The 21004-nt window shown below is 35.1% G+C and overlaps 1 protein-coding gene across 3 annotated transcripts in view; it reads right to left on the reverse strand.

Moving 5' to 3' along the window:
• INTS6 (integrator complex subunit 6) overlaps positions 1 to 21004 on the reverse strand; it is a 90595-nt gene that overhangs the window by 30525 nt on the left and 39066 nt on the right. For all 3 annotated transcript variants that reach the window (XM_025874970.2, XM_025874971.2, XM_025874974.2), the window contains one exon: positions 2993 to 3176. In XM_025874970.2, coding sequence (XP_025730755.1) covers positions 2993 to 3176 — 184 coding nt within the window. The remainder of the gene's footprint in view (positions 1 to 2992; positions 3177 to 21004) is intronic.

Here is a 21004-nt window from a genome sequence, read left to right on the forward strand (position 1 = left end):
ACCATTTCTAATAAGTTGGGCAACAATCCTTATAAAGGCTAAGAAAGTTAAATTTATTTACTCTAGATGTCTTACAATTCGTATAAAATGCTTTTTATCTTCAAGACTTCCACCATCATATCCATTAGACATTTTTTGCTTTGCTATCCCTGCACCTCCTCCAAACCTGCTTCTCCCCAGTGTCCCCGTCTCAGTCCATGTCACAGCTATTCACCTTCAGTTATTCAGGCCAAGTGAGTCATCTAAAAATCATCCTTGATTCATTCAGCTCTCACTGCCCTCATCCTTAGTTCTCCCTTGCATCAGACCACCTCTCACCACCCCCAAATCCAACATTTTAAACCAAAGTGCTATCATCACTTACTAGCCTTTTGGCCTCTATTCTTGCTACTTTACAGTATATTCTCATCTAGCACCTGAAGTGATCTTTCAGAAAAAGAAATCAGATGTCACCTCCTATAAAAAGCCCTCCAATGGCTTCTCATCACACTTGTAAAGTAAAAAATATTTATTATAGCCTAAAAGGCTATTCAGTATTTGACCTTTGCCTACCACTCTAAACCCGCCTATTACCCTCTACTCCTCCCTTATGTAAGCTCCAGCCATATCAGCATTCCTGTCGCTCACAAAAATACAGAATGTGTTCCTTCCCTTATTATTTTCTTTGCATAGATCTTTGTATGGTTTACTCCATTATTCAGATCTCTGCTTGTATGTTAAGTAGACTTACTGTCGTGATCATTTCACAGTATATACAAATGTCAAATCATTATGCTACACACCTGCAAGTAATGTTATTTATTCATTTTATGATTTTATCTGTCACAAAGTCCAAAGGGTAACCTTTGTTTATTGTTCCTGCTATATTCCCAGCATCAAAAACAGTTACATAGAGTGGATACTCATTAATTACCTGATGATGAAAGAAAAATGCTTACAATTATACAACTTTTTTAGAGTGTATATATAGAAAACATATTAATGATTTTGGCAACATAGGCACAATTTTTTCCAACTTTTCCTTAGTGAACATGAATTATTCTAATGGGAAAAATAAATGTACACACACTACTCTTACCATTAAGTTAAAAAATGCACATGAATTGTTAGTAGTGATTACATATTTGGATAGTGCAATACCAATGGATATTAGCTTTTCTGTTCTATTTTTGTAGTGTTTTATCCTCAAAACTTTCTTCAGTAAACATTCTTTTAAAATAATAAAAAAGAACACATATTATTCAGATCTATGAAAAGGTGAGTGGCATTTGAATAGCTTCTCATTATTCCTATAGCAAGAGCAAGAAAAGAGGCAAATAAGCCACTACATCAGGAGAGATTCAGGATGTGTATTGAGGGAGCTTCCTAATTTCTTGACCAAAGTTTCTGGGTCATTGAAAGATATTACCAAGGGTGACTTCAGAATCTTCTCCTCTGGAGATGTTCCTTTCCAAGAATAAACAAAATAGCTTTAGTACATTACTGCCCAAAGGCATGGATATTAACTACTACATGATGTCTCAGGTTCACTGCCAACCCTCTCTGATTCTATCACTCACTTCATTTCACACTCTGAATATTCTTGATCCTAGAAGACAAAAGTTATAGTACATATAGTCCCATAACTTTATCAATTCTGAGTTCAAAATAATGTATAATAAAATTCTGAGTTCAAACTAAGTAGTGTATAATAAAAAATTTCCAAGGCAAGAGTGTAAATAAATTACAACTTCAAGGTCTTCAATCTGTTAATTAAAAACTCTAGAGCTAACAAAAAAAAAAAATCAGAATTTTAGCAAGTGGGTCAGTCCAAGGCTGAAAACTAAAATTTTCTGAATACAAATGTGAATCTACCCACAGAAACAATGAGGACTGTCACTGAAAAATTCCATCCATGCACAAGGAATTGTTAACGGTGAATTTTCAAATTTAGATAGCTTTTCCCTTTAAAAATGTATGTATATGCCTTTTTTTAATAAATCAAACTGTGAAGGAATTACAAGAGTTCACCAGAAAGTACTTCTATAAATAGGAACATTTAATAATGTAAAAAATAACTTCCTAACTTAGCTACTTCACATACCTGTGTAGGGTACCCTTTCTGTCTGAGAATTTTAGAAGAAAGGCACCTGAAATTTAATTAAACCTTAGATTTTCCTTTAAGTTACACGCTGGCTATCATGGAGTCTCAACAGAGACTATGTCTGGAGACTAAGGCCATGGGCCCCTGACACAAGTGAAATAGTGGTATGCCAGATTTGGACATTTTAGTAGAGTCTTAGGTGAGTACTAAAGTAAATTCCTTAGGTGAAAACTAAAATGCTCCATGAAAGCAAGAATACCATTGCCTGTCATATTCACTACTGCAGTCTTAAAGCATGGAACAGTGCTTGGTACACAGTAGACACTCAACACATGTCCGTATGAATTTAACCCATCTGCTGACCAATTCTACATTACAGAAGTTCTGAGTCTATTTATATATTCTCTTTCAAGAGTATCCTTATTGTTCACTTAACATAGTGACTACCTGAACTAGCTGGATAACACCTCACTACCTATTCCTCTAACCTACTATTCTAGCTTCCTCTTTGCCTCTAGGGAAAATTGTATTTAACCAAGGAATTAATCATTACATGGTTAATGGGATGATTTTCAAAATCCTGTTCATTTTTCAGAGAAAATAATTTTACTGCATACATGAACCATTGGTAATCTCTATAGATAAGGCAGAAGTTAAACAATTTCAAATACCAGCACTTTCTATATGGGTAGAAAGAAATACCATTCATTTCAGATCCAACAGTATTAAATCCACTCAAATCAGATCATAGATGTTCATCGATGTTGTTTTAAAATCATATACGTCTACTAATTCCTAACATTAACTTGTTGAACAAAAACAAACATGGAGTGTTTGAAATGTACATTTTAGAACATTCAGATAAACTCTGCCTTAAGTCGCTGAATTACTGCCAGCAAAGAAACTTACCGCCTGTCACTTCACACATTGGTGTGATCGCAGAGTCATCTAAAGGCACACCTGTCAACTGTTCTGATTCTACTGACATGGTGCCAGGCAACCGCAACACTAGTGCAAAGAGCCTCTGATCCCAACGAAAAGGTTCCTTGGTCAATTCACTTCCAGGCAAAGGAGAATTAAGAGGTAAATGGAGCTGAAAATAAGGGGGGAAAAAATAAGATTCCACATGCTGTTTTTCCCAAAAGGCCACATTAATTACACATATATTAAAAACTATATATCATCAGTCTCCTATCACTCAAAAAACAAGCTCAAAAACAAACGCTTATAAAGATATGGCTAAAATAAGCACCTGAGAGGTTATTACTTCAATTTTCTTAAGCTTTTACTCTAAAGACCTCGATTGAAAAACATCTATTATTGTAATGCTTTTTAGGTTTCCATTCAACTAAGCACCAGGTGCTGGACTGCTTCCAAATAATCATTTCATTTAATCATTAAAACAAGCCTATAATAAATATCTTATTCTTATTTTCTACATTAAAAAAATGTCTCAGAGAGAATAAGTGATTTGGCCTCCTGGGTCCAAGTCAGTACTTTTTCTGTTACATCACAGCAGCCTCAAAAACATCTCCAGTTAATAATTTTAATTAGGCTCCATTTTTTGACAAAACATATATTCCCAAAGCATCTGCATAAAAGTAAATTTTGTCACTCTAATTATATATTAAATATATTAAAGATAATGATTCTTACCACATCTGAGTAAAGGTAAAGGGCTTTTTATTTTTCCATATGTTTTTTAATAGATGTTATTCCCCAAACCCATCAGACCTGCTAAATTAGAATCTTGGATTCTTAAGAATCTTAGAAGACATTGAAGTGATTCTAATGGGCACCTCTGCACCAAGCAAGTAACAGAGGACCAAGAGAATCCACACACGAATCTTAGCATAACTAAATGGTGACAACCAGAAAGAATGTGTATGAAGAAGCAGGTATATAGCACTGAAAGGAAAGAAAAGGGGAAAGGGAAGGAAAAGTTGAACGGAACCTCATCAAGCCTTTTGTTCTAGCTGCCTAGACACAGGGAACACAGGCTCAAGTTAAATACCACCAGAAGAAGCAGTAAGTCAAATCCAGCAAATGGGACATCCTACAGGGCAGATGACCTGGCTTCTCCAATAAATCAATGGCATGAAAAAGCAAAGAGTGGGGAGTGGGGAGGGTTGGCGGAACATTACAGAATAAGAGACAAAAAAATCAAAAGCAAAGATTTTTTGAGAAAATTGAGAAAATATGGAATATATGTTACTGGAATTATTAATATTTTAAGTGTGATAATGACATGGTGCCCAAGAAAACAAAAATCTTCATCACTTGTATAATTCTTAAAAATAAGAATAAAGCCCAAGATTACCATATTCGGGGATTTATTTAGAATTTTCTCTAAAGCACAGAAAATACTTTAAAATCATCACTTCCAAATTAATTGCCAAAATTTATACTGCTATGGTCATACAGCAAACATAACTGTATTGCTTATGACCTTTCTATTTCTCACCTCAAAGATTTCTGCACTTGATAAATTAGGCATAAGTCATTCCACACTGCCTTAAGACTCAAGTTTCTTTATGAGTTACATTAAACCATTTAAAAAAAAAATCAGATTCTATTCTCGGAAGAGAATTCCTAGTGAAGCTCTGCTAAACTGGCACCTCTCTGAAAGATTCATGCCAAGAGAATATGTTGCAAGATCAAAATCAGCCAAGGTTTTGTGACCATGGCCAGGGGTCATGAGCTTTTCCTCTGACACTGATCCTGCTTAAGGCAGAAGTCAGAGGCAGTAAGGATGGAATGTTGAAGAAATCTGGGCCAGGATGTTCTGTGAGGAAGGTTCTCTAACCTCAAAGGTGCCGTGACACTTGGAAAACAGTTCAGGAACTCCAAGCCCTTGCTAATATTACCACACCCTGCCAGAAGATAAAAAGGAAAACACTGTCTCCATCATCTCCTTTACTCCAGCCCCACCACCTCTGTACCTGGGAAACATAACTACCAAGTGTTTGGTCATTTTCTAAGATCACAAAAAAAAATCAAATCACAAGTAAGCACTGGAAGAAGAGGGTTTTGAACTGTTAAAATAGTTACTTTGGGATATAATCAATACATGGAACGGTCTCAAGAACCCACTGGATAACAGCACTGCACAGACCTCATATATAAGCAGTGGATAGGACAAAGACCGACCCCAAACTGTATACACACACACACACAACTAATCAGATAATTTCTCTCTCTCTCTTCTCCACTTACAGACAGACAGACAGACACACACACACACACACACAAATCAGATAATGATAATCATCTACAAGGGAGACAATATACAACAAAATAGCTGGCCTTTGTGGAATGCCAGATCTGAAAAGTATTTCAAGTAAAATAAAACAACCAAGAATGGTCACAAGCATATTTTATACATAGTCATATCATTTTTATAAACTTGTCAAATTTTTATTTATTTTTCTATTTATCATTTCCCCCTCCCCATATCACTACTACCCCCTCTCATCAACAGAAGAGGAAAAAAAATCCCCTATACCTGAAATGTGCTAGTAATATTGGAAGGAGCAATGGTAGGCAAACAGGGACAGGAAAAAGATAAAGAGCCTGAAGGAAAAATATCCTTAAGAAGGTTCAACTACTCCAAATCTAAAGTCTACAACTGAAATTCTAGCAGCATGTTAAAATCACAAACGGAAGTCTTTCCGAATATGGACTTTGAGAATCAAGACAAACTGCACATAAATCAAGAAATAAATATAAAATTAACCATAGGAAAAATGTGCAAAAATACAAATAGGTAATTCCCAAAAGAGAAAAATGGAGGAAAAAATACCTAAGGAAATCCATATGGCCAGACCATACAAATTAAAGTATCAGGGATGTATCATTTTGCACCCAGCACATTAGCAAAATTTTAAGGGTTGACAAAAGTGGTGATGTGTGTGTGTGTGTGTGTGTGTGTGTATAGCAATGGAAACTTTCCATCATTCTTACATAAAATCATTTTAGAAAACAATTTGATAATATCTGATAAGCTGAAGATTAGCATACACTAGGACCCAGTAATGCCATCTCTAGTTATACATCTTAAAGAAACTGTCATATCTGTTTACAAGAAACCACGTAAAAGAATACTGTCTACAGCATTATTTGAAACAGGAAACAACCTACAAGTCCAATAAGGGAACCAATAAATAAACTCTGGTCTCTTTATACATCAGAGTTGAAATGAATAAACTCAACCTCTAAGATCCAACACGGATAGATTTCAAAACAGTATTTTTTGAATTTAACATACAATTCATGCACGCATGCATAAAAGAACATAAATCATTAATGTACAGCTTGATGAATTTTCGCAAGATGAATGTCCTTGTGTCATTAGCATTTTTATCAAGAAACAGAAACTTACTAATTTATGCCCCTCCAGTCATTACCCTCTCCAACTGATCAGTTTTTCCTCATTTTGAACTTTACATAAATGGAATTATAGAATATGCTCTCTTTGGCTTATGGCTTCTTCCATTCAATATTACAGGGTTGAGATTCATACTGTTGCATATTTAAGTGTAGATCATTCATTCCCATTGCCATATAGCATGTTGAGTGTAAAAAACGGAAAGAGAGGGAGAGAGAGAGATGGACAAAGGAATAGAGACAGAATATATATTGGAATTTATTTTTTTGTTGATAAGCATTTGGGTTGCTTCTAGTTTCTTTCTAGATGAATACTATAACTAGGAAATTATGGCATGTCTTTATGAAAAACCTAAATATGTCTTTCTGTTGGTATGCACTGAGGAGCAAAAGTGCTCTTGTGTGAAGTGCCTGTTAAAGTCATCTGCCTACTTTTTAAAAACTTGAGTTACCTTTTTTATTGATTTGAAAAATTAATAATATATTCTGGATGAGTCCCTTGTTAGATATATGTACTGCAAATGTCTTTTCCCACTTGTCACCTCTTTTACTATTTTAGTGGTATCTTTTGATAAAGTGAATTTGTTATCTTAATACATTTTTTCTTCCATGGTTAGTACTTTTTGTGCCCTCAAAGATCATGAAAATTTCTTCTAAAAGTTTTATTATTTTACCACTTATATTTAAACCTGAAATTGAGTCTATTCTATGAGCTAGAAGTGGAGGTAGATTTTTTTCTCAAATGGATACCCAACTGACATACTATTGAAAAAAACATTCTTTCTCCACTCTTCTAGAATATATCACCTTTTTTCTTATATTGGGGGACACTACAAGTGTGAGTCTATTTGTGTGAATCAAAACAATTATCAGATGAAAAGAAAGCCAAGATACAAAATGACATAGAAAAAAGCATCTGTATACACTGTTAAACAATTACTTAATCTAGTTTTATGTATGTATAACACGTACATGTAGTAAAAGTGAGAAAAATGAACTAAAAAGCTATAGACCAAATTCATGATGGGGTGGGATGGGTAAGAGGGAAGAAAGTTAACATTGAGTAGAGGAACAAAGGAAACTACAGCTTAATGATCTGCAGGGTTCTGTTTCATTTACTAAATTTTTAAAAATCTACAACAAAAAAGAACAAAACTCGGCAAATATGTAGAAATTTTGTATCATTTATTCTTATCCAGAATATCTGAATATGTTAATATGAAGATAACTGTCAAAAGCAAATAAAGTGTTCATTCAAGTAGTTAACTATTATGTTTTATACAAAATCAAAGACAAGAAAACTTCATACATGCCTCAACTTAATTAAAGTAGATTAGATTATAATCACAAATCCCAAAGGTCCCACATTTTTAAGGACTCCAAACAGAGAGTTCTCCTTCATCAGCTACTAAAATATACTGCAAGAGGGCAGAATACTCCCTGAAAATTATGCATGCTCCTTTCAGTCATCATTTTTTATTCACCTACCAAATATTAGGCATGTTTAGGTCTTGGGTATTTAAAGATGCATAATAAAATGTGGTCCCACCACTCAAAGGGCTCAGAGGAAAGGGATCATGTTCCTAAAGGAATTTTTTTAGAGGTGTGTTGGAGGATAAGCTAACCAGAAAACAACAATACTGGCTATGAAGATATTTCCTGGCTTATTTCTGAACACTTGGCAGGAAAATAGTTTTTTAAACTTAACTGCAAGAAACTTTAGTACAAAAGTATTCAAAAGCATCTAAACTGATGATGCTAAAAAAAAGTTAGTCATTAATAACACTTACATAGTAGTTATTACTACACGGCAGACATTGTTCTAAACCATATATATAGTTCATATATATAACATATATATTAATTCATTATATTATATATTATGTAATTAATTCATTTAACCCACAAAAATAAACAAATGAGACAAGCACCATACAATCCCATTTACAAATGATAACAGAGGCACAAAGAATTCCAATAACTTTCTGAGAAGTACACATTAAATAGTAAGGAGACAGAATTCAAACCCAGCTCGTCTGGCCGTTGATTCTGTGCTCTTAACCACTTCATTATACTGCCTAACCACTATTGAAACCATCATCTACATTTTTAAAAGTCAAGTACTGAGATAACCATATAAAAAAACTAATTTATTAAATGGAAGAAAGAAAACTTTAATTATGAAAATAACGACTTTTATAAAAAATTTTAAATCATCCCTTTAAAAACCTAGTGATTTTAAGCCAGTAATTAGTATATTTTATAAATAATTTAATTGTTTTATAAAACATCCTATGCTTTCCCCCAGTTACTTCTTTATCCAATGTAAAGAGGTAGTGATACATCTTCTCCCTCCTGCTGTTCTCTCCTAATTCCCAAGTACATAAAAATAAGCAAGAATAATAGGTAGGATATTGAGCACTTGCTATGTGCCAAGCACAATTCTATGAGCTTTTCATATATTTAATAACAAACCAACAGGATAGGTACTATTATTATCCCCATTTTAGAGGTAAGTTGTTAATATAAGATCCATGTCAGAAGATATAGGTTTGGAGGATATATACTCAAATAATCCCTGCTATATAATCAAGTTTAGACCATGTAAGGACTGCAAATTTTAAGAACTGGCTAAATCATATGCAATTCAATAATACAATAATTTTCCCATAATCATGACATTATTGGTCTTTATTAGGGTCTTCATAAGATGATACTTGGCAAAACTTCAGTCTAATGGACTTATTAATAAGCAAAGAAAATTACTGTTTTTACCAACAAAGTTTTCTTTTTACTTGTATACAATTGAAGTTTCCTATATTATTTAATTTTATTGTATTTTTTTTAAGATTTTATTTATTTTAGAGAGAAGAGTGTGAACAGGGAGGAGCAGAGCGACAGGGTGAGGGAGATAATCTCCAGCCGACTCCAACTGAGCGCAGCGTCTAACTCGGGGCTTGATCCCAGCACCCCAAGATTCACGACCTAAGCCGAAACCAAGAGCCGGCGCTCAACCAACGGAGCCACCAGGCGCCCCTCCAAATTATTTTAAATGATTCATTTCATTGATATCACCGTTCCAGACATTCTTTGTAATTATCTTGGTAGTTGACAGAAAAGGAAATGTAACTCCAATTTAAATTCAGGAAAACTGTCCTATTTTTCCTTCTCTTTTGGAGATCTATCTTACTGCCTTTTCACCTTTGAGTCTTTCCTGAACTTCTTATTAAAAAAGAATAAAATTTATTTCTCCATAGGTATAAAAAGTAAATGGCAAATTAGGTATGTGATAGTCTATCATTAGGCTTGCTCAAACTTTATATTATAAAAGTGCAATTTCTCCTTCATTCAACTGCTTTGCTTTTGATTATGGTTCAAATCCTAATTAGTTGCGACTGTGCTAGAATGGACTAAGACTCAACTTAAATTTTAATTATTCTGTTATTCACTGAGCACCTACTAAAGCATGGCATTCTGTCAAGATTTAATAAGGACTATACCAAGCCAAATATTTGAGATGTTCTAGCTAGCTCACTTTAAGAGAAACTATTATAAAACCTTAGATGACCAAAATTCTTACACATTACTACTTATTTTTTAGACCTGCAGAATGCAAAAAATAAAAGTCAGCAAATAGTAAAAAAAAAAAAAAAAAAAAAGACAAAAATTTATTTTTAAAACATCTTTAATTCAGGAACTAAGCAGATTTCTCCTGGTACACAACCTAACTGGCTCCTTTCTAAATGATGGCCACACCAGAGCCGACCATGACAGTCAAGACTGACTGATCTGTACCAACACTTACGAGGTTTCCCTTGCACTTGGATGTTCTGCCAACTGGTTCTATTACAGAAGTAATTCAAATAGTAAGTCCTTTAATAATCATACTTCCCACCTTTTGTTTTCATGACCTATTTACACCTGGCACCTATTTACCTATCCCACCAGTTTGAGAGAGGGCAGGAAGAAGGGCCTTATTTTTTTCTGTGCCCCACCTCCCACCATAGTATTTGTCAAATGAAATAAATGAGGTCCTTCCCATTCCCACAGCCAAAGAAAGAAGAAAAGTACAAGAGTAAGAGCGGCAGAGTAAGAGCTGCAGTCAGAGCACAAGCACCTCCCAGTCCTGCCAATAAGACCTGCACTCCCCGCAAACACACATACAGATGTGGATGCAAACACACAAACATGGATTCTATGGTAATGTTTGTGGGTGGGTCACAAAACCAGGTAGTCTTATCTTCAAGAGCTGGGAGGATTACTCTCTTACCATGTATGTACTTAATCTCTATGACCCTTGTATGCACCTACACAGAGGACACAAAGACATGAGCTGCAAACCTGACACCCAGAGGAGGGGGTGGCGAAACAACCATTCCATATGTTGAAGCCATAGCAAGTACTCGGCCTAGTTCAGTGTACAATACTCATAATGAGAATTTACATATGGACATACTTCCACTGAGGCCTACACAGAATATAACCCCCAAATTCTTGCCTTATTTATACAAAGAACAACCATATATTATTTCTTGCAAAATTTTTTATCTCATACACCTAACCATCACTTTTCTTTATAGTTAATACACTGGCCTAGTACCAATGGACTTGGCACAGTATCAAAGAAGTACTTAGGTCATTATTAGTCTCTAATTTTTAATTGTTATCAGGTGAGGCCTTTTTAAAAAAATAAGAATGGAAATCACAAATCAAGCTACAACTCAGAAACCACTTAATGAACGGCAACACATAAGACACTGTAATGCCCTATCTTCAAGAACATGTAAATAAATCACTGTAATATCTTACGATATGTACAAAGTAACAGTATGTATGACTAGAGAAGGAATAAGTGATTATCTGGGGGATGAACCAGGGAAGGCTCACCGAAAAGCAGCATCTGAGTAAGCTAGGAAAATGAAAAGTTTACTAAGAATCTAGAACCTTTTGCAGATTGGGGGGTGGCATGTGCAGAGTGAAGATCATAATCAAAAATATAGGAGGCAAGAAATAAACAAATACTAAGATGAAAAACTAAATTAAAATTCAAAGCTGTTGGAGAGTAAAGTACAAAGAAGGAGAAAAACTGAAGATTTTAAGAAAGGCTTTAAGAATGGGTAAAGTTTTAGGGGCGCCTGGGTGGCTCAGTTGTTTATAAGCATCAGACTCTTCGTTTTGGCTCAGGGTCATGAGAGAGACTGAGAGAGACATGATATCAGGGTCATGAGAGAAACTGCGCTCCATTTTGGACTCTGCTCAGTGGGGAGTCTGCCTCCCCTCTCCTTTTCCCTCTGCCCCCTCCCTGCTTGTACACTCTGTTCTCTCTCTCAAATAAATAAATCTTAAAAAAAAAAAAAGAATGGGTAAGGTTTTAATAAGGGGGAGATAGAGGAACAACATTCAGGAAAAGGGAGTATGTGAAGGAAAAAACCAGAAGTGTTCAGGAAATTAGTAGCCTATTTTGGGTCAAGTTTAGAGAAAATATAAAAGAATGACAAGGAATTTTTTCTTCATCTACTAGTCATTCCCTAGTCTTTTCAGTCCATTAAAACAATTCCCACATGAAGTCACCCATGATCTTTTTTTGGTCACTGTGGTAAATGACAAGTAAGGGAAGTGTTCCAGGCCTAAGTCTTAACAGGCCTCACAGCTTCACCACCGCCCCCTTGGGAGCCAGCCGCCTCATGAAGAAGCTTGAACTTGACCACTGACTGATGAGACATCATATGGAGATAGAAGTCACAGGGACAAGCACCAAAGTGCCCAGGCAACAGTGAGCACCAAAGCCCCAGACTTATAAAAAAAAAGGCCATCTTCAATGTTCCAGCCCCAGTTAAGCCCCCAGCTGAATGAAGTCAACCCGCAGAATCTTGAGATATAATAAGATGGTTTTAAGCCTCTAAGATTTATGATGATGTGTTACACAGAAACAGATAATGGTGCCATTAAATCTAGTGGAGATTTTTCACAGTTAGCTTCCCAGCAGCATTCAAAACTATTTACCACTCTTTAGATAGACACTCCTCCTTTGGCTTTCACACTGGAATATTCTCATGGTTTTCCCTCTCTTCTCTGGCTGTTCAGTCTTCTACCCTCACTCACAACCCAGACTCAACCTTCAATACCATTAACTGCTACAGATCCTCAAGGCTTAGTTTTAAGCCTTGGCCAATCTATATTTTAAACCCTCAACCCCTGCCCACAGCTTCATTTACTATCTATACTCAGATAATATTAAACATTTTTATATGTCCAGCCTAGATCTTTCTTCTGAGCACCAAATATTCTTCTGCCTACTTGACATTTCCCTTGAATGGCTCAAAGGTACCTTAAACTCAACATTCAAAACTGAAGTCATGATTTTCCTCCACCTAAACTGATACTCTTTCAACATTTCCTAGCTCAGGGAATGGTACCATCATCTCTCCAGTACTGCAAGAAGCCATTCTCCCTCTTCCTTATTATACCCCCAAATGTCATATAATGTATGTCAGCAAATTTGGTTGATTTAACCTTACAAATATCTCTTAAAATGACTACTTCTATCTCTTCTACCATCACCAAGCTCCTTGGCCAAGCTATTGGCAGAACTAATGCAACAATGCCTAACTGGTCTTCCAACATCCATTTGTCTTCCCCTCCTCCACCCAAAACCTCCAAATAAAACCCTTGGATGACCTCCTATTGCTTTTATATTAATAACAACATTACTTGGCATTGCTTCAAGACCTTTATGTGGTCAAGCCAACCTTCTTTTCCATTTTATACAATGATCCCTTTTCTTTTATGCACTAAGTCACATTAGCTTTTTTCTAGTCTTGTTCTCAAAACATACTCCCTTTGGGGGGCACCTGGGTGGCTCAGTCCGTGAAATGTCTGCTTTTTGCCAAGGTCATGATCTCGGGGTCCTGGGATCGAGCCCCAGCGGGGAGCCTGCTTCTCCCTCTGCCCCTCCCCCTGCTTTTGTACTTTCTCTCTGTCATATAAATAAATAAATCTTAAAAAAAAAAAATACTCCCTTTGGGAAAAGAGTCTTTGCACAGTCCCTCTGCCTGATATGATCATCTTTCCCACTTTTTGTGTCGTAAATCTTATTCATTTCTTCAGATCTTAGCTTTCCCTGACCTCCTTGACTAGATCTAGTATGCCCTTATTGTAAGCTCTTATAGCAGATATTCCTCTCCTTCTGCAGGATATATGATAATTGCAATTTATTTTTATCTATGTGATATTTTTATTGACGTTTGTCTTCTCAACTAGACTAATGGCGGCAGAGCTCCTGTTTGTTTTTACTAACCATTTGATCCTTAGAGCCTAGCACAGTGTCTGGTTCACAGAAGAAACTCAATAAATATGGCTAAATGAATAAATGATGTATGGATAAATAAGGTGACTGGCTAAGTTGTAAAGGGTGCTAAGGAATCTAGTGAATGATGGAAAGCAATGAAACATTTAACAGTAGAATAACACGCTCAAGTGGTGTGCTTTAGAATCATTACTGCCATGGTATGACAGGCTGAAAAAAACCAAGATGACTTAAGGAACTAATAGTTTAAGAAAAGCACCAGGGTGACTGATGGCAAAAGGAATAGAAATGAGAGGAAGAAACAGGTTAATGAAAGCAAAAAGCAAGGGACTGATAACAAAAACAATTATAGACAAAAAATATAGAATATGCTATGTCCTAGGCCCTGACACTTTCTCTACCTCTACTATTAACGTGATGATATAACATGCTTAAAATGGTAACAGAGTACTTAATATATGAAGCATAATTTTTTGTAAAAACTAAGTTTCAAATACACACAACCAGAAGAGTATTTTTCTCAAAAGATGTACAATAACGTATAACTACTCACAATTGTTAATATCCCAAATTATAAACTGTTAAGATCTCAAAGTATAAAGAATCCAACATTAAAACTGTAATAAATTGTAAAGTATTAGATCAGATGTTTAATTTAAAGCATGTTGATAAAGAAACTTTAAAAATAAAAAATAGTGGGACGCCTGGGTGGCTCAATCAGTTAAGCATCTGCCTTGTTCAGGTCATGATCTCAGGGTCCTGGGATCAAGTCCCGCATGGGGCTCCTTGCTCAGCAGGGAGCTTGCTTCTCCCTCTGCCTACAGCTTCCCCTGCTTGTGCTCTCTCTCTCTGACAAATAAATTAAAAAAATAAAATAGTAAGAGCTTTCTGAATCATTCTGAGAGCTATTATTTTCTAGGTAACTGAGAACACTTAACACTTCAAGTATGAAAACTTATCAAAAAAACTTCCCACAGCATGTTATATATGTCCCTATCTTCTGGCAACAGACTGTACCCCTAAAAATAACAATAAGCTTTTCTTGATAATTCCAAGAAGCAGAGAAAGACAAAGCTTAAAGACGTCTTGTTCATACCAAATATTGCCTCAAATCACATAGCAAGTTAACAAGCTGACAATTCATCATTTGCTGAACCCTGAACTAGGGTTTCAATTAAACATCCTGCTTGAATCATCTCATTTAATCTTCCAATACACCTATTACTTATAACTTATGACTCTTAAACATATTATCAATTTAACATAATTTTGGTTCCCCAAAATTTAACATTAAATGTATATAAAAATTTTTCCAACAACAGCACACAATTATCCAAGTAGCTTCATATCCCTTTTTTCTTCCGTATCACAGAGTTTGAGTTTGAGTATCACAGAGTTTTAAGTCTTCTCCACACTGGGTCTAGAGGGTCTTCTGAATCCCTTTTCTAAGAACAACATCAGAGTCATATTTTATAGCTTGTGCTTATGAACTTGACCGCACCAGCACCTTCAGTTTGAAAAGTATAATTTCAAGGTATATTAAAGACTAACAGTGTTTCACTTGCATTTCCATTTGATTAACCTCAGAATATTTTTGTATTCTTTTTATTTCAGTTATAAATTACTAGATGATATAATGCTTTGCTTTGAAAGGTTGACTTTGGCCAGATGTTTTGATTCCTCAGTAACAATTCTTCATAATCAGGGAAAGTTTTACTTCTCAGAAACTTGGCAATTTCAACTGCCTTTATTTGCACTGCCTATTATACAGTAGGTAATCTATTGTATATAACATATTTTTAAAATTTCATTGTTAATTCACTATACAGCAATAAATTCTTTAAAAATTTTCAAGCAAGAATTAGGAATCCAAATTTTTGCTAAATTTCTATGAAACCTCTAGTTAAAAATATGTAGCAATCAGATGTAATGTATGAACCATGTTTGGATTCTGGTTCAAATAAATGTCGACATTTGTGAGACAATTAGAGAAACTGGAATACAAATTAGGTATCAGACTATTATTTATTGGACCCCTTAAAATTTCTGTGAAGCTACAGAGATAAATTAAAAATAAAATTAATTTAATTATTTAAAAATTAACTATTTTTATTTTTTTTAAGATTTTATTTATCTATTTGACAGAGAGAGACACAGCGAGAGAAGAGAGCACAAGAAGGGGGAGTCGGAGAGGGAGACGTAGGCTTCCCGCTGAGCAGGGAGGCCGATGTGGGGCTCGGTCCCAGGACCCCGGGATCATGACCTGAGCGGAAGGCAGACGCTTAACGACTGAGCCACCCAGGCACCCCCAAAATTAACTATTTTTTAAAAATTAAATTTAGCAGCACCTGGCTGACCCAGTGTCAGGGCTGTGAGTTCAAGCCCCACATTGGGCATAGAGTTTACTTTAAAAAAAATTAAATTTAAATTTAACAAAATGTTGAGATACATTAAAGTTTCATTAGGCTATACAACATTGCTGATGTAAACAGATACATATGGCTGTCCTTAGATGTCAAAGAGGCATACAGAAATATTTATGAGTGAAATGATACAGTGTTTGTAATTTGCTTTAGAATATTCCCGGGGCACCTGGGTGGCTCAGTCAGTTAAGTGTCCAACTCTTGGTTTCGGCTCAGGTCATGAACTCAGGGTTGTGAGATCAAGCCCCATGTGCAACTCTGCACTCCATGAGGAGTCTACTTGAGATTTCTTTTCCCATCCCCCTCCCGCCATCTGTTCCTTCCCCTGCTCACAAATGTGAGGTCTCTCTCTCTCTCTGTAGGATAATATATTCCCCCTAAAAATGGTAGCAGGGGCAGAACAGATAAAAACAAGACCAACAAAATCTGTGTAACAACTGAAGTTGGATAAGGGTTCTTGAGGTTTATTATTTTATCTTCCCTATTTTTGTATATTTGAAAATTCCAGAAGAAGAGTTTTTAAAAATTGGACATATGTGAGTAAACACAAAAATGCAAGTAATTAAAAGCCTTTGTGAAAAGAAAATGAGAATGGGAAGGAATTCTTGCCTTTATTACTAGCCCTTCTGTAAATGTAATTATTAGCCAAATGTTCACATTAAACTGAAACATATTAACTCTTTAAAATAGAATATAAAAATTTCACCTGACATGAGGTGCTAGCAAAGTAAACAGTTCAGCCAGAGTGATAGCTAAATGGCCCACACCTATGTCTAAAATCTGCACTGACAGACATTACCAGATACAAGTCCATCACAGGTTACCTCCCTGCTGAGAACTAACACATTTCTCCTGACTTCAGAAAAGCTGAAGAGGGTAGAGAATGGGTAGATAATGTTTCTTAGAATCAAATAAACAGAATAATCATTTGGGAGTAGAAGGAGGGTAAAGAAACCCTGATATAAAGAGATTGATACATTTTTCCAAATTATTGAGGCTTTGGGAAAAACCAAGATTTAAATCCATGTTCTCCCATTTTGCTACATCCTGTTACTTATCTGGATTCCCATTTAATGTTTACACTGTGCCATATTCAGTCACCTTACTGACATCTGTTTTTCTGCTTGACTTTATAACAAATAGTTCAGATTACTGCTTCCTGGGTTCCTATTGCTTGCTTACTTACACCACAACTTTTGTGTATCAGCTTCCTCATTTACAGACTATATAACAAGGATACACACACAAATATATATACATACACATAAACAATGTAACATACATTGTATATATGTGTATGTATATATACATGTGTATACATATGTATATATGTACATATAACAATGTAACAATGTAAAATAAATTTTACATCAAAAATTAATCAATGTATTTCACTATATTAACAAGATTAAAAAAGAAGTCATACGATGATCTGAACATATGCATTAAAAACATCTGACATTTCAATACCCATTCATGATTTAAAAAAAAAAAACACCTCAACAAACTGGGAACAAAAGAAAATTTCCACAATCCGATGAAAAGAGTATCAAAAAACCTACAGTTAACATCACACTTACGTGGTAAAAGTTTTCACTTCCCACCCCATCCCCCAAGATTAGGAACAAGGCAAAGATGTCCATTCTCACCACTTTTACCAGCACATTAAGGTAAGAAAGGAAATAAAAAGCAGACAGATACTGAAAACGTATAAGTAAAACATTCTATATTTCAAATATGATTCTGTATGCAAAAAATTCCCAAAAATCTAAAAAAGCTATTACAGGTAAGTGAATTTAGGAAAATCAGAGATTACGAGGTCAAAATACAGAAATCAACTCTATTTCTACGTGCAAGCAAAAATCAGAAATTGAAAATAAAAAAGACCAATTTACAATAGCATCAAAATATATGTGCAAAACATACAGCAAAATCTACAAACATCACTGAGAAAAGTTAAGACTTAAAAAATCTGAGATTACTGTGTCCATGGATTAGAATAACTAATAATGTAAGGTGTTGACTTTTCCCAAATTAATTTATAGATTCAGTGTAATTCCAATCAAAATTGCAGTAGGTGGGGCACCTGGCTAGCTCAGTCAGTAGAGCATGTGACTCTTGATCATGGGGTCATAAATTCAAGCCCCTTGTTGGGCTTAGAGCTTGCTTAAACAAAATTGCAGCAGGCTCTCTTGTAAAAAATTATCAAGCTAATTCTAAATTGCTATGGCTAAACGAACTCAAAAGACCTAGGATGGACAACACAACTTTGGAAAAGAACAAGTTGGAGACAAACTAACTGAGACTTCAAGACTTATAAAACTTACAGACAGTGCTGTACTGGCAAAAGACAGACATAGAAATCAACAAAACAGGATAGAAAACCCAGAAGTGGCCAACTGACTTTCAACAAAGATGCCACAGCAATGCAATGGGGAAAGGGTTATCTTTTTAACAAACAGTACTGATACGATTAATGATGTTATCAAAAAATGAATCTCAATACTTTCCTCCCATGAGACATAAAAATTCTAATGAATCATGACCCTAAAAGGAAGAGCTCACCCTATAAAATTCCTTCTAGAAAATACAGGAGAAAAATCTTAATAACATTGGGTTAGGCAAAAATTTCTGGAACAAGGTACAGAAAGCACAAACTATAAAAGAAAAAAATTAATTTAAAACATTTGCTCTTCAAAGATATTGTAAAGAAGGAAAAGGCAAACCACAGATTGAGAGAAAATATTTGAAAAACATATATCCAATAAAGGACTTGTATCCAGAATATGTAAAAGATTCTTAAAACTCAGAAATAACAAGACAATCCAATAAAAAATGGGCAACAGATGATAACATTCACTTCACCAAAGAAGACATACAGATGGCATATAAATACATGAAAAATGTTCAACACCATTAGTCATTAGGGAATGCAAACTAAAACCAAAAGGAGGTAACACCACACACCCACTATGTTGTCTAAAATTTAAAAGACTGAAAAGATTCAAGTGTTGGAAGGATGTAGAGCAACTAGAACTCTCATATATTCCTGGTGGGAATGCAAAACTAGTACAGCCACCCTAGTAAACAGTTTGGCAGTTTCTTATAAAGTCAGATATACACTTATCATATCACCCACCAACTGCACTCCTATGTATATGCCCAAGAGAAATGAAAACTTATGTCCACAAAAGGTCCTGTCTGCCAATGTACACAGTGACTTTATTCATAATGGTAAAGAAAAAAAAAAGGAAAAAACCTAAATGTTCTATCTGGTGACAGGATAAGCAAACTGTAGTATAGCCGTACGCTGGAATATTACCCAACAATTAAAAGAACCACTGATATATGCAACAGAGTGGATGAATCTCAAAAGCGTTAAGCTAAGTGAAAAAAGCCAGACACAACAGACTATACACTATGATTCCAACATTCTAGAAAAGCAAAACTAGATAGATATAGACAGAGAGATAGACACAGTGACAGAAAGCAGACCAGCTGTTTCCAGATGATGACAGAAATTAACCGCAAGGGGCAAAGCAAAAGAAAATTTTTTTGGAGTGATAAATGTAGTCTGTATCATGATTGTGCTTTTGACATGATGTTTATTTACTTTTGTCAAAACTCATCAAGTTTTATACTTGAAAGTACTATATTTTATTGTATATACATTATGGTTAAACAAAAAGGACAATAAAAACAACAAAGGAAATATAAGCCAATACAAATTGAATACCATATATTCAGTGGCGAAAAAAAAAAGGGAAAGAAAGAAAAGGTTCTAGAATACATATGCAATTTAGTTTGCAGTCTGGTGCCTTATACTATACCATTCTGCCTCCTTTCTAAGAGTGCCTCTCTAAATATCCAGGTGAGAATACTCATTCTCCGTCTTTTCCATAGAACAGAAAAGATGTGTGCACATGTGCATTCACGTGCATGTAGACACACACACAACTCCTACAGGAGTACTAGACTTATCTCTCAGGTCAATAATCTAACTATGTATCATACTGTTCTCTGCCACTTAAGACAACATAACAAAATGAAAGCATCAGAGTGTCTTCACTGCAAGGAATACTTGAGGTACTTTAAACTCTTATTAACAATAAGATACTGGGTACACATTTCATAAGATGGCTGAGAAATGGATCCAAGCAAACTACGGTACAAGCAAATTTATTCTTTAATTCACTCTTCCAATAAAAATTTATGAAGAATTAATGCTGTCAGTGAATGAATAAGTGGCAAAAATCTGCAGAGAATTGTTATTGATTTTAAAGAAATTAGGTCAATTAGTAGTTCCTAAGCTATAGTAGAGCTAGGGATAACATAACCCTTATGAAGTAACTGCAGAAAAATAATATATGTATATAATCAAATGCTAAATTTTGTGGTATTTATAAATGCTATAAAAATTCACTCATGGTATGTGTATCAACTGAGTGACTATTCTCTGCCAGGCGCTGGGGTTACAGTAGGAAGAACATAGGATAGTCCTTGCCCTGGTGGCGCAATAAGGCTGGTCGACATTAACCAGATAGGCACACAGATTACTATGTAATAGACATTATGCTAAATGCTATGAAGGAAAAAGGGCTTTCTTTCTATTTTTTCTTTTTTTAAAGGTCAAAACAAAATCCTATGCTCCAGTCTTAACTAATGGAGATCACACTCCCCAGCTAGTCTCTTGTCCTGATACTTCTGCAAAAACTTCTATATCCCATTAAAATCCCCCCTTTCCAGAAAGCACCAGTGTTGCCTTCATGAGCAGTCTTCTCCGATCCTTTTAAGAATTAGTAGTTT

Source organism: Callorhinus ursinus, unplaced genomic scaffold, assembly GCF_003265705.2.
Source record: "Callorhinus ursinus isolate GAN/ISIS: 27379988/994484 unplaced genomic scaffold, GSC_fseal_2.0 scaffold7, whole genome shotgun sequence".
NCBI lineage: Eukaryota > Metazoa > Chordata > Mammalia > Carnivora > Otariidae > Callorhinus > Callorhinus ursinus.